This window comes from Cnephaeus nilssonii, assembly GCF_951640355.1.
Source record: "Cnephaeus nilssonii genome assembly, chromosome: 7".
Taxonomy (NCBI): Eukaryota; Metazoa; Chordata; class Mammalia; order Chiroptera; family Vespertilionidae; genus Cnephaeus; species Cnephaeus nilssonii.
In genome coordinates this window covers 96,500,920-96,523,442 of record NC_137078.1, presented here as the reverse complement: position 1 = coordinate 96,523,442, position 22,523 = coordinate 96,500,920, and the positions used below count along the sequence as shown (strand labels likewise).

Below are 22,523 nucleotides of genomic sequence, written 5' to 3'. Positions count from 1 at the left end.
GGTATGTGGATCCCCCATATGGACAGATGTTCCCGCAAAAGTCTGAGAAATAAATTGGCTACATTTGCTCAGAATCTGCCAAATTGCTAGATTTGATTACTTAGAAGCCAAGTATGCACTGGTCTTGAACAATCATTTAGAGGGAAAAGTAATCAAGTTTCTGGCATTAATTGTCTTTGGAGGAAAACTCTTGCTTGTCTTTTTTCTGGATTCCCTTACCAGTTAAGGGTTGCTGGGTGGTTGCTGTCTGTACTGCTTGTTCTTGAAAATACTGTATCTCAGACAGATTTCAGTGACTCAGAAATTGCCTTGTGTGGTGCAAACAGTTTTGTAAAATGATAGCTGTTTCCTGAGCTCTTTGAGGATGGAAATCCTGCCTTCTTTTTTTGTAATCCCGGTGGTTAGTATCGTGTCTGGTAAGGACAGGGATTCGGATATGTGTGTGAATGAATGACTTCCATAGTCGAGGGTGGGGAGGGTGAGAGATCTAGACTATTCCTTGGAGGCATCTTGTACTTTGGGGTTTAAGTCATTGTCAGAGCTGGTCTGAAAAGGTCTTCAGTGGGGGTCCTGCTTGTTCCTTTGCCTTCTGCTTGGTTATTACACCTGCAAGCGGAAGTGCGGAGGAGGACCTGTGGAGCTGGTCCCTCCAGAAGAGAGAGTCTAATTCCTTTTCATGACCAACTTTGTTTAACGCTCCCAGGCTCCCAGATGTTGTGTGCAATACACCTGTTTTTGGGGGTGTGTGTGTGTTGGTAAGGAGAGTTTGTTAAAATTTGCAAATTTCTGTGTTTCAATCCCAGAGACGTCTGGCAGGGGGCCCAGGAGCCTGCATTTCATCCCAGGAGATTCGGATGTTAATGGTCCTCTAGTGAACATTACCCTAAACTAGGGGCTTGCAAACTGGCCAACTGGCCAGATTCCCACCTGTGAGCTGAATGAAAATGGCTTCTACATTTTTAAAGGCTTATGAAAAGAACAAAACAAAAGGAAAATATACAACAGACATCATAAAGCCTGAAATATTTACTCTCTGGTTCCTTACTTCATGTGCTGTAAACCTCAGCTGTTATTTACATGTCAGAGTGGGAGCCAGGGAATTAGTATTGATTAAGCACATAGGCTGGTGGTGGTGCCTCCGTTGGCTTTTTGTCGCTCCGGTCTAGTTGTAAAACTTTCCCTTTAACCTTCAATGATTTGTACAGAGTAGGCATCTGCCGCATTTGTTGGATGAACAACAATATCATTTCATAATATTATTTTATTTATGTAATTATTTTTATTTTATTTTTCAATTACAGTTGGCATTCCATATTATTTTGTATTAGTTTCAGGTGTACAGCATAGTGGCTAGCCAGCCATATACTTTATTGGTACAGACTGATCCCCTGATATTGACAATATTCCCTATGCTTCACTTTATGTCCCCGGGCTGTTTCATAACTGCCAATTTATAGTTCTTAATCTCTTCACCTTTTTCACCCAGTCTCCCAAACCCCCTCTCCTCTGGCAACCACATGATGTTGTTTTTATTTTTTAGGTGCAGTTGAATTAGAAAACTTGCCATTAAAGAAGGATGCCTTGAAAGAACTGGAATTACCATTTGAAGTCAAAGCTGGTACGTGGAGCTAAGGAGAGGGAGGCAGTGTTGAGTGTTCATTGTTTGGGACTTGAAATTGAGAGTCCTTGACTTGGGCTCTCCGTGACCAGGAAGAGGCAGGGTAGGAAGTACAGAGTTTAGATCCATCTTAAAATGTGGTCTCTAGGCCACTAGTATCAGGATGACCTTGGGGTGGTGGAGGAGGTCACATGGCCTCCGACCTACTGAATTAGAATCTCCAAGGATGTGTCATTCAACTTGTATTAAAAAAAAATATATATATATATATATCGATTTTTTAGAGAGGAAGGGAGAGGGAGAGAGAGAGATAAAAACATCAATCATGAGAGAGAAGCATTGATTGGCTGCCTCCTGTACACCCCTCACTGGAGATTGAGCCCACAACCTGGGTATGTACCCTTGACTGGAATTGAACCTGGGATCCTTCAGTCCTCAGGCTGACTCCACTGAGCAATACCACCTAGGGCTCAGCTTGCAGTTTTAATAAACATTTCTGGTGATTCTTACGTTTACTGGAGTATGAAACCTTCTGTTCTAGGTAAAGGGGTTTTTATTTTCAGATAATTTATTATAAATATTACTGAGAGAGTTTATTGCATGAAAGTGGGCTCTGGAACAGTATGCCTGGGTTTATATTCTAAATCTGCCATTTTCTGGCTGTGTGACTTTGGGTAAGTTTCCTAACAACTCTGTGTGCCTCCTCATCTTTAAGATGGGATGATAATAGTACCTACATCAAAGGGGAATACCTGAGTTAATACATTAAAATTACTCAGGACGATGCCTGACACACTCAATAGATGTTTGCAACTATATAGGAGTTCTGCAGTTGTGAGGTTTGGTGAGGAAGCAAGAATTGTTCTGGAATAAAATACTCTCCATTGAATGATCACTTATAAAATTGGTCTCTATTTAGGCAACCCTCATCATTCAACAGTAGCCTGTTGATATCAGTCAGTCTTTCCTTTATTTTGGAGAACTTACATTACAATAAAATGCAAGTACAATGCAAATCAAAAACCTTGCAGAAGATTTAGGCTTTCTTGAAATCAATTCAAGTGATGGGTGATCTGCCAGTCAGAAGCAGAGGCACTGACTCATTAGAATCTGAAGGAAAACTCTCAAGATGATCACACTTTTGAAAGAGTTATTGAAAACTCTTGGGAAAGGTTGATGTTTTCTGATATTTTTGCAAAAATGATCATTTTTATGCTTGTTTTGCAAAAATTAAAACCTAACAATTTATATTTTAGTCATATAGTTATTAGAATATTACGTATTCTCTCCCCAATTAATTTTGGTTAGAATTGCAACTGTGCACTAATTATTGTTAAAATTCTTTGCTGTGAAAAGTGGTATGTTTCAGTTTTAATATAAATTTTATTAAATATAAGAAACTTATTTTTATTGTTTTAGATAAAATCCAAATTAAAATGTGTGTTCTTTTAATTATTGTAGATATCTGAATTTGGTACTGGATTGCACAGTTGATCACTTGGTGTCATCATTAAAAATGCCATTGTTAATGATATTCTTTTATGTTAAATACAGGGGTGGGCACAAGTAGGTTTACAGTTGTGAGTACGTGAAACAGTTTATTCTTGTGTTATTGCTTATTATTAACCTACTTTTGCCCACCCCTGTATAACTGATCTAAGTACCATTTGAATTTTAGATCTTATAGGGTAATCAGAGGCCCAGTGCACGAAATTCGTGCTCTCAGTGGGGGTGGGGGGGGGGGAGGATGGGGAGGACCTCAGCCCGGCCTGCTCCCTCTCGCAGTCTGGGAGCCCTCGGGGGATGTCTGACTGACAGCTTAGGCCCGCTCCCTACAGGGGAGCCAGCAGTTGGACATCCTTAGTGCTGCCACGGAGGTGGGAGGTGGGAGAGGCTCCCGCCACTGCTGCTGCACTCGCCAGCCATGAGCCCGGCTTCTGGCGCACTGACCACCATGGGGCAGCTCCTGTGTTGAGTGTCTGCCCCCTGGTGATCAGTGCGTGTCAAAGCAACGGTCGTTTTGCTGTTATGTGGATTTGCATATTAGCCTTTTATTATATAGGGTGATCGCCCCCTGACAACTGTGCTGCTTTCAGAGGTTGGGCTTTCAGAGGTGGATCTTTGAGAGATCCATGAGGACAGGCCAGATATTCTTATGCATTATTCCTCAGTGGTGACTTACCTCTAATTAATTGAATTTAAAGAAGGCTTGAGTTCTAGGAGGCTTGGCTAAAAATGGTAGAACTTGGGAAATAAACATCACAATTCTCCCAGGCTCTTTAGCTCTCCCATGAGGCCAAGTTCTCATAAAGAATCAATTCTTCCTCGATAGAGTGCCACTGCAGCATCTCCGACGTGTCAGGGGGTATGTGCAAGATTGGGCATACTGTAGATCTGATAACTCCCAATAAGTACTTATCAGCCAGCAGGTTAATAATGAACAGGAAATGAGGTTTGTGCCCATGGGCTTGTGCAGGTGCCGTGGGAAGAAAGACACCCCAGAGAAATTTAAGATGTAGTCCAGCTGGGGGACAGGTAGTTTCCAGGAGAGAGCTCTTGCATTTGCTATGGTCAAGTCACACTGAACTTTTCCCAGCTTCCAGTTTATTGTGCCTAATTATTACTGATCTCAGCCTACTAACGTTTGCTTCCCAAGTACGAGGACCTGTTGCCTGTTTTCTTAAATTAAAAAAAGGCAAAAATAATAATGCTCCCTCAAGAAAACTAGAAGAATACAGAAAAATAGAAGGAATTAAAAATACGTAAAGACATTTAACAAGATTTTCTTTTTCCTAGGTTTAATTGGGAAAGTAACCCTTCAGATTCCCTTTTATCGCCCCCATGTGGACCCTTGGGTGATCTCCATCTCCAGCCTTCACTTAATTGGAGCCCCTGAAAAAATACAAAATTTCAATGATGAAAAGGAGAAACTGTTGGAAAGGGAACGCAAGAAAGCTCTTCTTCAAGCCCTGGAGGAGAAATGGAAGGCAAGGCAGAAATCCTTTGATCCAGAAGAGCATCGTGGTGAGACACGTGACGTGAGCAAAGCACTAGCTCCGGCTAACACTGGCTCTTTTCTTTGTAGAATGAACGCCAGCAGAAAGGGGAATCCTATTGGTATTCCGTCACTGCCTCCGTAGTTACGAGAATTGTGGAGAATATTGAAGTAAGTCCTACTGACGTTTATAAAGTAGAAACAGGAGAGGGGTTTATTTCTCAGGCTTAAATGTATTTACTTCTGAGCTGTTTGTTTCTCATGGGTCTCGCTGATACAGGGTGTACTCTGTAGATAGGATGACTGTGCAGGTGTGCCCTTTTCCAGGCGGTGCCAAGGGAAAACCTGAAAAGCAAGTCCCACGTCTAGGCTGTGGGCCCAGGCTTTGCTTGCTTCGGTTAGTGTGAGGAGGAGTTTTCGTTTCACTTACATTTCACTTCACTTTCTGTTTGAATGTTGGAGTCCCCTTGCTAAAGGATTTAGCCACGTCACCTGCTAGTAAGCTTTCATGACTTTTGTTTCAGGGTAAATCACATAACCTCTCTGATCTCAGTTTCTTCATCTGGAGAGAGGTCGGATGCACCGTTTCTAGTTGATTAGATAGTGAATTGTGAACAGCTCACTAAGATATTTAATCTCTCACTGATGTATCTGGTGGCAATTTGATGAGTATCAGTGTTAGGGCTATTGGCCACCTTTTCCACTTTAATTACAAATTTGTTTTGTCCTCAAAAAACTAGATCAGAGGCCATTTTCCTCAGCCCATACTTACTATCTCCAGGGTTTTCTTGCAATGCCCGGTATATCACTTACCCCCAAAATAGTCTGAGGTTGTTGGTTTCATAATTTTGATGAAAAGGTTGCTACATTTGAGGTGACTGCTTTGAATTCTGTTTCAGGAAGTTACTTTTTTTTTTTTTAAGCTGTCATTGATTTTTAAAAATTCATCAATTTATTTTATTATTTTTTAAAAATGTATTTTTATTGATTTCAGAGAGGAAGGGAGAGGGAGATAGAAACATCAATGATGAGAGAGAATCATTGATTGGCTGTCTCCTGCATGCCCCCTACTGGGGATTGAGCCCACAACCCAGGCATGTGCTCTCACCTGGAATTGAACCAGCCACCATGGATCGGCGCCCAACTACTGAGCATGATGATCGCATTTCAAAGGAATGGCTTTCAGGTCCTTGAGTTGTAGGAGATTACACACACACACACACACACACACACACACACACTTCAAAGGGATGGAGAAAGGATTAACAATTTTAAGCCCTTAGAGCAATTATAAATGTTCTAAGAAAGGGAGGTCAGAGCTGATTGTCAGGTGTTGGCTAGAACAAACGAACAGCCCTGAGTTTTCTGGAGAGGAACTCAGAGAGGGGCTGGATTGTCCCAGGGACACAGCTTTAGGCTGCAGGAAGCCACATCAAAATTAGGTCAAGTTCTTAGGGCAGGGGCTTGAACAGAATGTTCTTGCGAGAGTTTTTGCAGTTCTCAGGATGTACCACACTTTGTTTATCCATTCATCAGTTGATGGACATTGGGTGTTTCCAGTTTTTGGCTACTGTGAATAGTGATGCTGTGAACATTCGTGTATAGGGTTTTGTGTGAATGTATGTTTTCAGTTCTCCTGAGTATTATATACCTAGGAGTGGAGTTGGTGAGTCATATGGTAACTATATGTTTAATTTTTGGGGGGAACTAGCAAACTGTTTTCCAAAGTGGCTGCACTGTTTTACAATTGTACCCAATAATGTATGAGCATTTCAATTTTTCCTCATCCTCATCTGCACTTGTTATTATCTCTCTTTTGATTATAGCCACACTAGTGGATATGAAGTGGTTTCTCACTGTTTTTTTTTTTTTTATAATATATATTTTTATTGATCTCAGGAAAGGAGAGGAGGAGAGAGATAGAAACATCAGTGATGAGAGAGAATCTTTGATTGGCTGCCTCCTGCATGCGGCACATTGGGAATCGAGCCCAAAATCCAGGCATGATCCCTGACTGGGAATCAAACTATGATTTCCTGGTTCATAGGTTAATGTTCAACCACTGAGCCGCTGGCCGGGCTCACTGTGGTTTTGATTTGCATTTCCTTGGCTAACGATATGACTATTGTTTCATATGCTTATTGGTCATTTATATGTCCTGTTTGGGGAAATGTCTATCCAAATTCTTTGCCCATTTAGAACTTGGTTTATTGTTTTCTTTTTAATTATTAAGTTGTAAGTGTATTTTTAGTATCTAATTCTAGTCCATTATGAGACATATGATTTGTAAATATTTTTTCCCATTTTGTGGGTTGTGTTTTCACTTTCTATTATTATTTTTTAATTCATTGAAGCAGCATGCCTTTTCGCTAGCTTGCATTCATGGCAGAGGGAAGTAAAGAAATAAATAGGTACAAAGTGTATATGTCCCGCTGATTTCCTATGTCTAGGTGTGGGGACACAGGCAACTCTGTCATAGAAGAGGGAGGGCCAGTTATCTGGGCACAGCGGTATTCCTTTCTTCTAGTGTGTCTTTATGTGTCTTCTGAGTTGACTTAGTGGAAGTATTGTAGCTCTCTTCTGTGTGTGTCCAGTTTGTGATTCTAACACCGAGGAGCTTGAGGAGCATTGGCTCTGTGATGTGTGTATAAAATGCCAGCTCTGAGTTACTTAATGTGGCTCAGGGCAGTGTGACTCCTACCGCTAGTATTCCACCCGTAGCAGATGCCTAAATGTGCTTTTATTTTTCTCCCCTTTGCAGTTAAAAATTCAAGATGTTCATTTGCGCTTCGAAGATGGTATTACCAATCCTTCTCATCCTTTTGCCTTTGGCATCTGCATTAAGAATGTGTCCATGCAAAATGCTGTGAATGAGCCTGTGAGTATGAAATATGACTGAGCCAGGAAGAAAGCAGTAGTTGTGGGGAGTTTGGGGCTCTGCCTCATGTCATTTTGCCTCATGTGAATGAGGTTGCATTCTTTTCCACTGTGGTCTTTCCCTGGCATGTGTGTCTCTTGCCTGTATGTAATACATCTAATTTGCTGAAATAGGGAAACAGTTAATTTTCTCTGACCTTTTGTTATGTCACTCATCCTTTAAATGTTGGTGCAGCCCCTTTCATTTTATCCACGAAGGAATCAAGGTATGGAGAGGCTTTCATCTTTGGTGTTCTTCTCATACCATGTGCACTCCCAGGTAAACTCATCTGTTTCATTGTTTCAGTTACCACCTGGGAATATTTGCTGATGGATTCCACTTGAACTCCATTCTCCCCCTCCTGACTGACCTTTATATTCATATCCATCTACCTGTGGATACAGACACCTCTAGGGCATTTAGGCTTGTCATAACCAAAACGATCCCATTATTTCCCATCTGTCCAATTTGCTCCCCTGAAACCAACTTTTTCCCTTTATTTTCTAACATGTTACTGAAGATCCAAACAAGCAAATGAAAACTAGCATCTTACGAACGCTTTTATGTGTGAGACACTGTTCTTTGTGCTTTGCACGATTGCTCATTGAATTCTCCGTGCTTTTTGCCACCACTGTTGTCCTCCTGGTATGGCTGAGGATGCTAATGTGCAGAGCGCTGAGGGGAGGGTGGGTCAGCTCTACATCTGGGGTTGGCAGATTGGTCCCCCACCTGTTTTTGTAAACAAAGATTTATTGGATCACGGCCGTGCCCTTTGTGTGTATTGTCTAAGGCTGCTTTTGTGCTACAGTGGCAGAGGTGAGTCGTTACAACAGAGACTGTAGGTTCTACAAAGCCTTAATATGCACACGCTGGCCCTTTTCAGAAAACGTTTGCCATCCCTGCTCCAGATCATGTGTTCTTACCCACTCCCCTAATCTTTAGAAGCTCCGTGCTCATCCTTCCACTTCTCATTCCTCAACATCCATGTCCATTTGATCACAGCGTCCTGCCGATTTTTCCTGCACAGTGTCTCAAATGTGGGTCTTCTCTTAGTCACACTGCAACTGTCTGAGTTCAGGATCCTGTCAACTTCTGCCTGGGCGGGCTGATAAAACATCCTGTTCGGTGACCTCCTTGCTCCCATCCCAGGCTCTTGATTCATTCTGTGCCAACGCTTCCCACCCTTTTCCACGCCACAGCACACAGAAAACAAAGATAGTATTTGTACAGGACACGGGGGCAAAGGATGTGGCTAGCTCAGAGTAACCAAGTATTTCTAAAAAGTAATTTGATCCTATAAACTTGCTCATTATCTTTAAAAAAAAATTTTTTTTATTGATTTTAGAGAGGAAGGGAAAGGGAGAGAGATAGAAACATCAATGATGAGAGATAATCATTAATTGGCTGCCTCCTGCACGCCCCCTACTGGGGATTGAGCTCACAACCCAGGCATGTGCCCTTGACCAGAATTGAACCCGGGACTCTTCAGTCTGCAGACTGACACTCCATCCACTGAGCCAAACCGGCTAGGGCTTGCTCTTTATCTTGACGTGACTCATGGCTCCTTTTCTCTGCACACCACGGGGAGCTCTACTTTGCACTGTTGCCAGAGTTGTGTTTCTAAAACACATACCCGGTCCTGGTGCATACCTGCGTCAGCACCTTCGGGGCTCCCGTCCCTAAAGTATGAGCTCCAAGTCCTTGGTGTGGCATATACGTCCTTTCTTAGTGTGTCAGGGTCCGGGCACAGCCATAACAAATGACCTCAAATAGGTGGCTTCAAACGACAGAACTGTATTCTCTTGTTCTGGCGGGTGGAAATCCAAAATCAAAGGGTTGGCAGAGTGGATTCTTGGAGGCTCTGAGGGAGAAACGTTCCAGGCCTTTCTCTTTGCCTCCGGTGATAGCCTTGGCATCCTGGGCTTGCAGATGCATCTTTCCAATCTCTGCCTCTTTTTTCACATGGCCTTCTCTGTTGTGTCTTCCCCCCCCCCCTTTTTTCTTTAAGGGCACCATAGGGCCCACCCTAATCCAATATGACCTCATTTTAATTTGATTACATCTGCAAAGACCCTGTTTCCAAATAAGGTCCCATTCATAGGTTTTGGGAGGACATGAATATTTTGGGGGAGGAAACTATTCAACCCAGCACACCTAGTAACCTCCGATCTACTTTTCTCAACACCTAACTACCAAATATGTTCACACACATGTATGATTACTGCCCCACAGCACATGAGCCGTGCTCCAGTTACACAAACTCGCTGTCCTCTGAGGTTATCAGGCATTTTGTATCGTTGGCCCTACTCTTTGCAATGCGTCCCAGCCCTTTCCTCTTACCAGCCCTATGCCTGAAACTTACACATCTCTGAGTCATACAGTGCTGTTTTCTCTTTGTTTGCTCATGGCATTTAAATATTCTTCCCCTGCTTAATTAAAATTATTTGCATGTTTGTATTCCCACTTAGCTAGACTTGAACTCTGGGAGAGCAAAACCATACTTTGGTCTAGTTTTGTATCCCCAGCACCTTGCAAAGGTGCCTGATGGATGATTCTTTACAAATGGCTTGTTGAATGAATGAATAAATTATGAATATGGAGTCATCTTGTTTTGTTCCCTGTCTTACCTCAGGTGCAGAAATTAATGCGGAAAAAGCAGTTAGATGTGGCAGAGTTTAGCATCTATTGGGATGTCGATTGCACTTTATTGGGGGATTTGCCTCAGCTGGAGTTGCAGGTATGATTTTGGCAGAGGGCTTTATTGCAACACTACACTGAAGTAAAGTGGTGTAGGGTCACTGTCATAGGTTTTTGTTCTCTGTGTCTCTGATTCCTGTGCCCATCCCCCCTCCATAGGCACCCCTCCCATGTGTGTTGCTTGAGGTATTTGCTCTGTGTGTAACGGAACAATATGTAGTGTTTTGTGTATGTTTTACATTTATATTGCATTTTAGATTTCCTTGTTTTCTTTTTTTCACTTAAGGTTATGTTTTTAAGATGGATCAGTGTTGCTGTTTATTCTTCTAGCTCATTGCATAATCCACCGTATGCATCAAATATATGGTTATCCATTCTTCTAGCCACGATATAGTAGGCATTCAGATTTTCATTGAACAAAGCACCAGATAGGATTCTTAAAGAAGAGCTTTCTTATGTTTATGTTGACACTTCACCTTTGGTGGAATTTCGTTAAGAACTACTTAGAACAGTGGTCGCCAACCGGTGGTCCGCAGACCACTGGTGGTCATTGAGGTCCGAAAGATTGGCGACCACTGACTTAGAAGATCATTATAAATCATTCTATATAATAAAAGGCAAATTGTCCCCTCAACCAGGAGTTCGACCAGGAGATAGACCAGGGGGTGGGGCTGGCCGACCAACCGCCTGCGGCCCTGCCCCCTGGCCGGTCCACCCCAGATCGCCCCCCGCCCCCCCATCGCGGGCAGGCCAGCCGGCCAACCTCCGGAGTCCCCTTCTGCTGGCCTAGCCTGGACCCGATTGGGGCGGGCCAGCCAGATCCCACCTGTGCATGAATTCATGCACCAGGCCTCTAGTTGTATATAAAGTATTACTGTTTGTGAAGGCTTACAAAAAATCTGTTTAATCTTTTTCTAAAGTAATTGTAGTTGATTTAAGTGAAATAGAGAAAAAGGACTCGCTTTTTGTCCCACCCAAGATCTTTGGCTTGCATGCTATTGTACGGAATGGTTTTGTTTTGTTAGTTTGATTAAATAAATACTGTGCTTCTATACAGTACAGCAGTATGCAACTATAAAATAAGGGCAAAGGCCATATATAATGGTCTCTAAGATACAGTATTACGTTTTAAAAAACCAAGGCAAAACAGGATATATACCATTTGTGTAAGAATGGTTACAAAACCAGAAAACTGACAGAGGTTCTTGTGACACTCAGGAGGCCATGGGCAAGAGCATGGAGAGCCGCGATCATCACTACATCTTGGAGCCGGTGTGCGCATCTGCCCTTTTGAGGAGAAACTGCTCCAAAGAGCCTCTGAGGTCTCGGCACACTCCCCGTTTTGAATGCGACATCCAGCTGGAGACCATCCCCTTGAAACTCTCTCAGGTACCCCCGCTTCCCCCAGTGGTCTATGCTCTCACCGTCAGACTTGGAACTGGGGTGAATGAGCATGTCGGTAGAAGGGTCGCAATACTTCGCAGTACCCCAGTAGGAAGGAAAGGACACAGAAAGTTGTGCCCACAGTTGTGGTAGGTGTAGAATCCATCGTCTGTAGTGCGGTCGGATTGGGTGGATCTCAGGTTAGTTCTCAGTTGGTTTTTAAGTGCTGGGCAGAGCACAAGAGCACAGTCACATCAACACTGAACTGTCCGTGTCCTGGGAGAAGTGCTACTTGGTGCTGAAATTTGGTCTTCCGGTTTGCACTGGTTTTCAGTTCAGTGGATTGACTAATATGAATTGTTCTTGTGAGATACATGTCTTAACTGGGTAAAAGCAACAAATCAGTTCTAACCTAGCATCTCTTAATCTCTTATTAAAAGCTGCAATACCGGCAAATCATGGTATTCCTCAAGGAGCTGGAACGGAAGGAGAGGCAGGCGAAGTTTCGAAAATGGAAACCCAAAGTGGCCATCTCTGGGAAGTAAGGACTCGCCAGTTGTTGTATATGAAGTACATTTTTCTTTTCTTTTTTTAATATGGATCAGAAATATCCCTCACTGTTCTTTGCACATGGCTGGAGATAAAAGTAGAGTCGATTTTTCTGGCCTTTAAATGCCATTTCTGTTGTTTATCACTGTTGATATTCTGACCGTCTGTTGATTTGGTGATGTGTTTCACCTTAAGTGGGCGTGGTGGAAGTGAGAAGGGCCTCTTGGTCTTGGTTAGCAGGTAGACTGGGGTTGCTCGGATGGGACCTGATTCTTTGAATCTGCTTCCCTATGTCTTTTCTTCCAGGTTGTTTGGTCGATACTTATGTAGTGTACTTTCTAACTTCTATAGCGAAAAGAAATCTCTTCATGCTGCAGTGATAAAGTGGGCCAATCCAGTGTATTAAAATTCTCTTAGATCCTATGCATTCCCATCTTTTCTGAAGTATTCCACTTAAAATCTTCAGTAGTCAAATCCTTGGTAATTATCTTACGATGGCATTTACCTTCCAGTTACCACTTGACTGTCGGTGGAGGGGGCCGATATGGGTCATTCAAACCAATTGAGGGAAATGATACTATTATATGATGGAAATTTGCTTTCCCCCATGTTGAATTTAGCCCAATATTTTAAAATGAATTTGCAGCAAAAAGTGACGGCTGACAAGGGAAAAGTTGTCTCATAGGAGTGGTGTTCTGTGGGCTGCCCTGGGTTGACAGCATTTTAGTTGCTTTCAATGTAAGAAGTAATGACATTGTTACGAAATATTTCAGCTGCCGAGAATGGTGGTATTTTGCCCTGAATGCTAACCTGCACGAGATCAGAGAGCAGAGGAAGCGCTGTACCTGGGACTTCCTGTTGCACCGCGCCCGCGACGCTGTGTCCTACACCGACAAGTACTTCAGCAAACTGAAAGGAGGCTTGCTGTCTGCAGACGACAAGGTGAGCGGACCGTTGCCTTGTGTTTCTTGTTGTCAGAGGGTAAGAATGCATTTCTCTCAAAGGCTGAGGAAAATGGAATCTGTGAAGGAATCAAGTCCCTTGCTAAGGAATTTCATTTCACGGGTAGAGTGGGTCTTACTAGGGTGAGAGCTTGTTGGAAGGCCACGGCCTCACCTTGACCAGAAGCATCCTACACCTGCTGCTTGAGGAGAGCGGGCCACGGGCTGGGAGGAGGGAAAGGGGCTGTGGTCCAGCCGCGCCTTCGTGCCCACTCCCCGTGCCCATCCCCTCCTCCCTCAGGCTCTGTGCAGGGCTCACAGAGACACTTCAGCTAGTCACCTGCATCTCTTCAAAGCCCATTCTTCGTCATTGATTTTTTCTCTGAGTCTGAAGCTCATCTCTGTAGGCTTTGGCCTAAACTTTCCCTAAACCCAGTCGATTTGCTTGAGGTTTGGAGGTAGAAGCTAGGCAGAGGGGATGAAGTAGGTGGTGAAGGTCAGCTTTTCTTGCTAATTGTAGGGTTAGAGCCTCTTAGAACCACCAGGCCTGGCCTGCTGGCCTGGACCCCAGCCTGCTCTAGTGCGTCTGCCTCTGTCTCCTAGGGGAGGGAGTGGGGATTGCTAATTGCTTTGCTCCTGGATTTGTTTCCGTTTTGTGAGCATCAATTTTTGCAAAGCAATTTAGACTGTTTCTAATGTTTCTTCTCAGATGTTATCTCTTAACTGTTTCTTTAGTAAACCCTTCCAAGCAAAAAGGAATATTACTTTCCCTTTAGCAGCTGTCTTTACTCAGGCTGCTATAACAAAATGCTATAGTCTGGACTTAAAAAACCAGCCATTTATTTCTCACAGTCTGGAGGCTGGGAAGTTCAGGATCCAGGTGCCAGCTTGGTGGGGTTCTGGTGAGATTTCTCCTCCTGGGTGCCTTCTCACTGTGTGTGCACATGGCCTTACCTTAGTGGAGAGAGAAATCTGTCCCCTTTCTCTTAGAAGGGCATTAATCCCATCATGAAATCCCACCCTCACGACCTCATCCAACTTAATTACTTCCCAAGGTCCTATCTCCAAATCCCGTAACATTGGGGGTTAAAGCTTCAGCATATGAACTGAGCGGGGCACAAACATTCCTCCCATAAGAGCATCCCACAGTGTGATAACCACTCAGTGCTGAATCCCTAGGTGTTCTCACCTCTCCCGCTGGCACCCTGAGGCACGACTCACTCACTTTTTCACCAGTGTTAGGCCTGGTTACTGACATGGGAAACTTCTGGAAAGGATGGGGTCAACCAGACATTTTTGTTGTTGTAAATTATGTGAAACACACGTAATTTCCTTTTCCTAATGTTAGGGTATAAGAACAGTTTAGGATAGCTAATTCTGTCTTTTGCACATTTGCATGTAGCTGGTGGCCATTGGTCTTTCCTAACTAGCAAGAAACAAATTAAAATCACTACCTCCTCGCAAATGCGCGTGTGAAACAAAGGAGCTGGAGGCCTGCACACTTCTGGTGTAAACTGGGTCCTCAGTTTCCTCATCTGAAGTGGGAAGAATAATAACTAGTCACCTTCCTCTGTAGTTACCATTGGTCTCAGGGACCAAGTACGGTTGGGGTTATGTGGAAGAGCTGTTTAAACCGGAAGCATAGGAGCCATGGACCTCGCTATTTGTCTTCACTGTTTCTTGGCCTTCAGTGGAGATGTTGGGGACCAGTCCTTGTAGTGAGTGGTTTGCGAGAGTGTCCAGTTCTCTGGAGCTGTAACACCTGTTCTGTTTGTTTGTTTTTGTTTTTACCCAAAAAGGAGGAAATGTGTCGGATTGAAGAGGAACAGAGCTTTGAGGAGTTGAAGATTTTGCGTGAGCTGGTGCACGAACGATTTCACAAGCAAGAGGAGCTGGCAGAGGTAAGGAGCCCTCTGAGAAGACATGCTTGGACCCAGCACTCTGAGCGCTTTGCCTTGGATGTGCTTACGCTTGGGGGGTGGAGGGTGGGCAGCCACAGCTGGTTCTGTCTTTGGGTCCTCATGTTGCTCATTGTTGATTGACACAGAGCCTGCGAGAGCCTCAGTTTGATTCTCCAGGAGACTGTCCCGGAGACCCGGGCAGCGGTGCGGGCAGTGGGATGCTGCAGTATCTTCAGTCCTGGTTTCCTGGCTGGGGCGGCTGGTCTGGGAAGCCAGTCGAGGGGCTGTCAGCAGAGCAGCACGAGCAGTGGACTCCTGAGGAGATCCTGGGTAAGGCGGGCTCCTTCCCGTTAGCCCCCTGGGTGGCGGTGAAGGGAGATGCTGGGTTCATAATAATTTGTCTGTTACTTTTGAAACAATCCATAATATTTTCAAGCAAACAAAAAGAAATAGAGATTGGTAAAACGGTCTGTCTTATTTTCATAGAGGCAGAGAGAGGAGGTTTCATTTGCAACTCTGTTACTAAATTTGAATATTAGCACCTTGTCAGGTAGATCTTAGTGACAGGGATGGTAAGAGAAGTAAATGAGAGCAAGTTCAGAAATTTTAAACTCGTGATGCTCCAATCTCAGTCCAGAGCCACTCTTCAGACCCACACTAGCCCAGTATGGTTTCCATAGCCACACATGACCGTTTAGACTCTAATTAATTAAAATAAAATAAAATAAAACATTCACTTTCTCAGTCACGCTAGCCACATTAGCCACACGTGCCAGGTGTGCCCACTGCCCTGGACAGTGCAGGTGGAGAATGTTTCACTATGTTGGGCAGCACGGCTTTATCCTGTACTTGCCTGTGAACCTGAACGTCCTCCCGGTTGGGAATAAGTTGATAAGAGCCCTAATGAAGCAGTTGGGTCGTTTTAAATTAGCAAATAAAACAGTCACCGGCAACTTTGGAGTTCTTTTCAAAGACAGGGAAAATGGATACACATGTCATCATGACTGATCAGTGTGCCTGGTTTTGCTTCGGAAGTTTTCCCACGTACTTTCTTAACGTTGTTTCTTCCTCATGGGCAGGCACCGAGGACTTTTTTGACCCCGCCGCGGACGCCTCCTGCATGAACACGTACACCAGGCGAGACCACGTCTTCGCCAAGCTGAACTTGCAGCTGCAGCGGGGCACTGTGACTCTGTCGCACCAGGAGCCAGGCACTCCTCAGACCCCGGAAAGTGCTTTCATGCAGCTCGAGTTTTCAGGTACTGCCCCGAGAACCCCCTCCTGGTGGTGATCTCTCAGGGGGCCCGTGTCCATGTGAGCCTCATTATTTGGGTAGTTATGTTCTGGAAAGTGGCCGAGATCATTGTCCCCAGGGGGAAGCACACAGTTAGGTGCCTAGGAGCCTCTGGCTGTAACACCCATTAACCGATCAGTACAGAACCTTGTCTTACGTATGATGCGTTTAAAGACACCTTATCTAATATGTGCTGTTGATTCATTAATGCTGAACTCACGGCCAGCGGTAGTGTAATGCCTGCCTGAGTGAAGCTCATCTAACACGGAGATTTTTCTCTGTAAGACACACCGCAGCCTTTTTGTGCTCAGGGACACTAGACAGCAATGCAGCACTATGCGTGGGGCCATTGTGAGCAGTGAAATCAACAAAAAGCAGGAAAAGGCAAAAACCTTGGCACTTAATGGACCATGAAAGGGCACAGTGTACAGTGTGAGAGCTGGAACAAGAAGGCAGAGCGTGCTTTGTTCAGCCTCAATTGGGAACGCACATTTTTGCTGCCCTGCCCATGTCCTCGAAAGCACCATGAGCATTGATTTGGGGGCGACATATAAATTTTAGTGAGTAGGCACACTCGCAAAGACGGAATTGGCCAATGATGAAGATCAGCTGTGTTTGACTTCTTCTTGTGACTTTGCATTAAAGTTGTATAAATAAATATAGATGTTGGTTTTTACATCTCACAAATACTTTATTTCATTTCATAAAATAGTCACTTACCTGAAGTTTCTAGCATAGCTTAGAGGTAAATGACACCCCTGCCCCCCCCCCACCCAAAAAAAAGCCAGTTTGTTTGACTTTATAATCTTGAGAGTCAGTTAGGATTTCATAAACCTAATATGGACTAGCAGATTGCTTGAATTTAATTGTAAAGTGCTCTCTTAAAAATTAATTCTGCTATGAAGTGTCTGATATTCCTTATATATTTGTATAGGTGGATTTACACACATAGACCTATAGATAAACAGATAGGTTCATGATATCTACTAGTCCTCTGTAAAATATTATACCTAATGCTTATAAAACACTTTAGGCTGTCCTGGCATAGTATCAACTCTTATGTTTATTTTTTTATAGATGTAAAACTTTTGGCAGAATCCCTTCCTCGAAGAAACTCTTCCCTGCTTCTAGTCCGGTTGGGTGGACTGTTTCTTCGAGACCTGGCCACAGAAGGAACCATGTTTCCTCTTCTGGTCTTCCCTAATCCAGTATGTACAGCGGGCGGGGGTGGCGAGTCCATCTGGGTGATGGTGATGCAGGTCTGTTTTAGGCAAGCAATAATTAACATTAACTTGATTCACTTTGACATTTGATCATCTTGAGACAGATGGCCAATTAAAGACAATCTGGAGTTAGGTAAGTTTTTTGTTTTTATTTATTTATCTATTTATTTATTTTAATCCTCACCCAAGGATATTTTTTCCATTGATTTTTAGAGGGAGGGAGGGAGGAAGGGATGGGGGGAGAGAGAGAGAGAGAGAGAAACATGGATGTGAGAAACATTTATTGCCTGCCTTTCACGTGCACCCTGACTGGGCTGGGCATCAAACCTGCAACCCAGGTACGTGCCCTTGACCGGGAATCGAACCTGAGATCCTTTGGTGTGCGGGCTGAAGCTCTAACCATTGAGAACTCTGGCTAGGTCTAGATAAGTTTTTAACATTTGTTAGAGAGCAAATGTTGGTGGGATTTATGGCAATGCCCTCTTCCTTCCCTGAACAGCTTTATAAGTCAGTGTTGTAGCAAACATGGAATAGTTTGCTCTGATTTGGAAGAAAATGCCATTAGCACTGCTGTTTTCTGCATTTCAGGGTTAATGTTTGAATTTCCTCTGTGTCTGACAGACCTTTGTATGCATTCTGACCCTTAGTCACTTGATAGGACCTATTCTCTTCCTAAAGTTCCAAGAAAAACCACCTCAATTTCTATATATATGCTAATTTTTACCTAGAATATTATTTACTAGTTAGATCTTCAGTCTTGATAAATTGTCCAAGATATGGTCAGAATAATTGAATAAACTTAGCCACTTACTCTGCCCATAATTTTTTTTGTTGGGGTGTGTGTGGACTTGTGGAGATAGTGGGAGTGCAGAGTGAGAGTTTGAACAGCAGTACACAGTTAATATTCCTTATTTAGCAGTCATTCATTAAATGCTCGGAATGCCAAGTAGCACTGTCAGTGCAGAAGAAAATGTGTGTTTTCACTAGGTTGGGAAAAAGGTACAGACTTGAGGGATTGTTCTGCAAGTCGTCTGTGATCTGATGTCAGATGAGTTTTGATTTGATTGTGCTCAGTGAGAGCGATGCCAAAGTTTTGTGCCCTCTCCCGCTGACATTGATGCATTTTGTGTGTTCATAGCAAAAAGAAGTTGGCAGAGTTTCACAGTCTTTTGGTCTCCAAACAACATGTGCAGACAGAAGTGATCACTACCCTGGTAATTTGTAATATGTTCTTAAAACTAATCCTGAAAAATACGCTGATTACAGATCAGTAGTCTTGGTTAGCAGTAAAAGAGGGGGTGTGTCCTGTTGTGTGCCCAGTGCTTTGCTGTCTGGACTCCTGTGTGACTTGGAGGCAGCCTGGTGCTCTCCGGGGCAGCCTCTCAGGTCTTCAAGGTTCTTGGTTTTCTTAATGGGAGCAAATGCAACCACCTTTCTTGAGGAGTCCTGTCATAATTAAGGGTCAGTCCTTATTAAGGGTCATAAAATGTATGTAAATGTGAACTTATTTAGCAGTCATTCATTAAATGCTCGGAATGCCAAGTAGCATTATATGGAAAATAATTTAGGAGATGTCTTTTCTCCAAATGCCTCCTAGGCCCGTTAAGAATTGGGTGGTTGATTTTGCTGTGTTCCGTTTTCTCACTCTGGTTCTTTCCTCCAGCTGCGGACCCGGATGCCCCGGTGTTTGAGATGCTGTATGAAAGAAACCCAGTGCACAGCCATTTCGAGAGGCGGCTGAATGTCAGCACCAGGCCTTTGAACATCATATATAATCCCCAGGCTATTAAAAAAGTAGCTGACTTTTTCTACAAGGGAAAGGTTCATACCTCAGGTTAACTTTTTTGTTTGTTTGCTCTAATGTTCCTTTCTCAAGACATCTTTCCTGTCATTTCTGGCACTCTGGACAAGGCTTATTGCACATTCAGGTGGCCTGGTAGTGGTAGAAAAGGCCTGCAGAGCACGTGGGTGGGGTTGTCTTCGGAAAGTCACTTTTCCAAGAGGAATCAATATCCTTAAATATTGTCTTTTTCTTTGCCTCTATTTAGCAAACATTTTTTAATACTTCCCATTCCATTCAGATGGCGGTTTCGTTGGCTACCCAGGATATTTTCGATCACTTGAACTTAGGAAGCATGTCCAAGGATTTCCTTCTAGATGGCAGATAGGATCAATGTCTGTGTTGCATGCTTGGTGCAACATTAAATACTGCCAAGTTCATCACTGCCCTCTCCCACATCACTGACATTAGTCTTCCTTTGTTTTCTGCAGTAGATGCAGAAAAGGTACTTTTGTTGAAGGGAAATTGATACGACAATATTACTTGGCTAAATGTATCCTCTCCCTCCCTCTTATAATAATTAATGAAGCTGCTTTAGTTTTTGGTCTCTTTTTGAATTCTTTTCGTGTTAATACTAGCCATACATGTCTTGGCTTCATTGCTCCTTCACTGATAGAATATAGAAGGTATTTCCCTCTTAAATTCCATGTCTTCTTTCTTTTTAAAAAAAAAATATATTTTTACTGATTTCAGAGAGGAAGGCAGAGAGAGAGAGAAATATCAATGATGAGAGAGAATCATTGATTGGCTACTTCCTGCACACCTCCTACTGGAGATCGAGCCTGAAACCCGGGCATGTGCCCTTGACCGGAATTGAACCCGGGACCCTCAGTTTGCAGGCCGACGCTCTATCCAAATTGGCCAGAGCCCGTTTCCTCTTTCAGTGTAATGCCATGCTTTTAAGGTTTTGAAATAAAATAGTTTGGACTCTTTCAGACAATAATTCAAGAAATTCTAGTACCTTATTTACCTTCCCTGCCTTTCTCCTCAGGGTTGTCCCTCACCCATCTGTGCCTCGTTCCTGTTACCCTATACAGTGCCAGGCCAGGCCGGAGGAAGGAACTGTTGTCATAGACTGTTTTTTAGTTTTGGTGGAAATTCTTGGTGGGAACAGATGTCGCAGCGCTTTCGACCACCACGCCATTTGGAAGGTCTGATTCTCCTGTCTGTTTCAATCTTGCAGGTTTTGGTTATCAGTCTGAACTTGAGTTGAGAGTGGCTGAAGCTGCCCGGAGGCAGTATAACAAACTGAAGATGCAGACCAAGGCAGAAATCCGACAAACTCTCGATCGTCTGCTAGTGGGTGACTTCATTGTAAGTGGATGTACATCAACACTCTTGCGGGGCTGGGGAAGGGGCAGGTATGCGCTCTGTCAAGTTCTTTACCTGTTTTGGATGGGCATGCTTGTATCAGTTATACTGATTAAATTGAAACTATGAAATCCTTATCAGCTAGCAAAAAAAAAAAAAATCTTGTCTTTTACAGTCAGAGTTTAGTGAATTAAAAAATAAAAAATAAAGATGAATGTCTGTGACCAGATCATGTTTCTTCCTTGTACCAAATTTGGAACATTCTCAAGACTCATCTTTGTTCTATTTTCTAGACCTGATATTTTTCACTTACTGTAACAGAAGAAAAATAACCAGATTTATCCCTCAGTTTCCATTTCAGGATATGATGGTCACTTTTTGATGCTAAGTGACCAGCTGATGCAAGGATGTCATAGACAGGGAGAGCCAAAAACCATCAATCCAGCCAAACTCAGTTTCCTAACACTAGCATGGAGGTGCACTGCCGAGACGTGGCAGTAGATGGCGCAGTTAGAGTGTGGCTTCTTTTGGACAGTGCAGAGCCCGATGGGGTGTAAGGGATGGCAGGAATGTTCTAAGTAAAATGTTTCAGGGTCTGTGCATAGTATGGGATGGAAAATCAGTACTGTTTTCTCTTTTTGTGTGTGAGTTTCAACACAAATTACAATTAGTATCCTATTTTCTTAGACAAAGATTTATTTTTGATAACATACACAGTAGCTTTTACTACATACATGTAATTGAGGCCATTTTAGTTGCAGGGAAGAACAGGTGACACATTCATGAATTCTTCTGTTTTTTTTTAAAAAATATATTTCACATGTCAAAGCTTATGTTTTTCACTAAGGTACTCTAGCTTAAAAGTCCATAGTTACTACTATCTATCCTACATAATAAAAGCCCAATATGCTAAGTGTCCAACCGTTCGACTGTTCAACCAGTTGCTATGATGGGCATTGACCACCAGGGGGCAGATGCTCCAACTGGTAGGTTAGCTTGCTGCTGGGGTCCAGCTGATTGGGACTGGGCGAGACGGCCGGACATGCCCTAGAGCCCTCATGCAGTCCCTCCCCGGCCCTGGTCGTGCACCAGTGGGGTCCCTCGGCCTGGCCTGTGCCCTCTTGCAATCCATGCTTTTAAGGATTGGAGAGCCAGTTTCAGCCTGATCCCTGCAGGCCAGGCTGAGGGACCCCACTGGTGCACGAATCTGTGCACTGGGCCTCTAGTGAATAAATAAAAATGTTTGGATTTTTATGTTTATTTGAGTTCCATCATTTCTGCAATACTTTAGAGTACTAAGTTATGTAGATTTAGGAACAAGATCTTTCTTAAACCATCGGTCATCATATCGGTCATCATAATTAAAGAGCAGATAAACTTCCAAACCAGTAATTTGCTAATTTCCCCCCACTTGACATTGCCTGTGGTAATGTCATAAATTGTCAAGCTTTTGGATCTGCTTTTGTTTTACACTTTGTGTGTAATATCAAAGACCATTAAGTCATGTAGTATCACTAGGAGTGGCCTTCAGAAAGGCTTGAGCCTTGACTTATAAAACTGTTCAGTTTCAGCTATGTAGTTAAAAGTTACTTAATTGTAGTTTGTTTTATTTTTACAGGAGGATAGTAAACGGTGGACTGTACGACTAGATATTTCTGCCCCTCAAGTGATATTTCCCGATGATTTCAAATTCAAGAATCCTGTGTTAGTTGTTGTGGATCTAGGAAGAATGCTACTGACAAATACCCAAGGTATAGTGCGAATGGGGAGTAATGAAAACATAACTTGGTAGGTTAGTCTGTCTATGCTTAACCAAGTAAAGCTTAAAAAAAGGTTTATTAACATTTTAAAACT

At 43.3% G+C, this 22,523-nt stretch overlaps 1 protein-coding gene across 5 annotated transcripts in view; it reads left to right on the top strand.

The window, feature by feature from the left end:
* The window catches only part of VPS13D (vacuolar protein sorting 13 homolog D), a 224,219-nt gene that overhangs the window by 7,350 nt on the left and 194,346 nt on the right, over positions 1-22,523 (top strand). For all 5 annotated transcript variants that reach the window (XM_079777542.1, XM_079777539.1, XM_079777543.1 and 2 more), the window contains 16 exons: positions 1,541-1,618; positions 4,415-4,605; positions 4,704-4,784; positions 7,375-7,491; positions 10,163-10,267; positions 11,446-11,616; positions 12,051-12,151; positions 12,933-13,101; positions 14,900-15,001; positions 15,148-15,331; positions 16,081-16,260; positions 17,373-17,503; positions 18,657-18,732; positions 19,182-19,352; positions 20,542-20,672; positions 22,288-22,420. In XM_079777542.1, the coding sequence (XP_079633668.1) occupies positions 1,541-1,618; positions 4,415-4,605; positions 4,704-4,784; positions 7,375-7,491; positions 10,163-10,267; positions 11,446-11,616; positions 12,051-12,151; positions 12,933-13,101; positions 14,900-15,001; positions 15,148-15,331; positions 16,081-16,260; positions 17,373-17,503; positions 18,657-18,732; positions 19,182-19,352; positions 20,542-20,672; positions 22,288-22,420 (2,121 nt within the window). The remainder of the gene's footprint in view (positions 1-1,540; positions 1,619-4,414; positions 4,606-4,703; positions 4,785-7,374; positions 7,492-10,162; positions 10,268-11,445; positions 11,617-12,050; positions 12,152-12,932; positions 13,102-14,899; positions 15,002-15,147; positions 15,332-16,080; positions 16,261-17,372; positions 17,504-18,656; positions 18,733-19,181; positions 19,353-20,541; positions 20,673-22,287; positions 22,421-22,523) is intronic.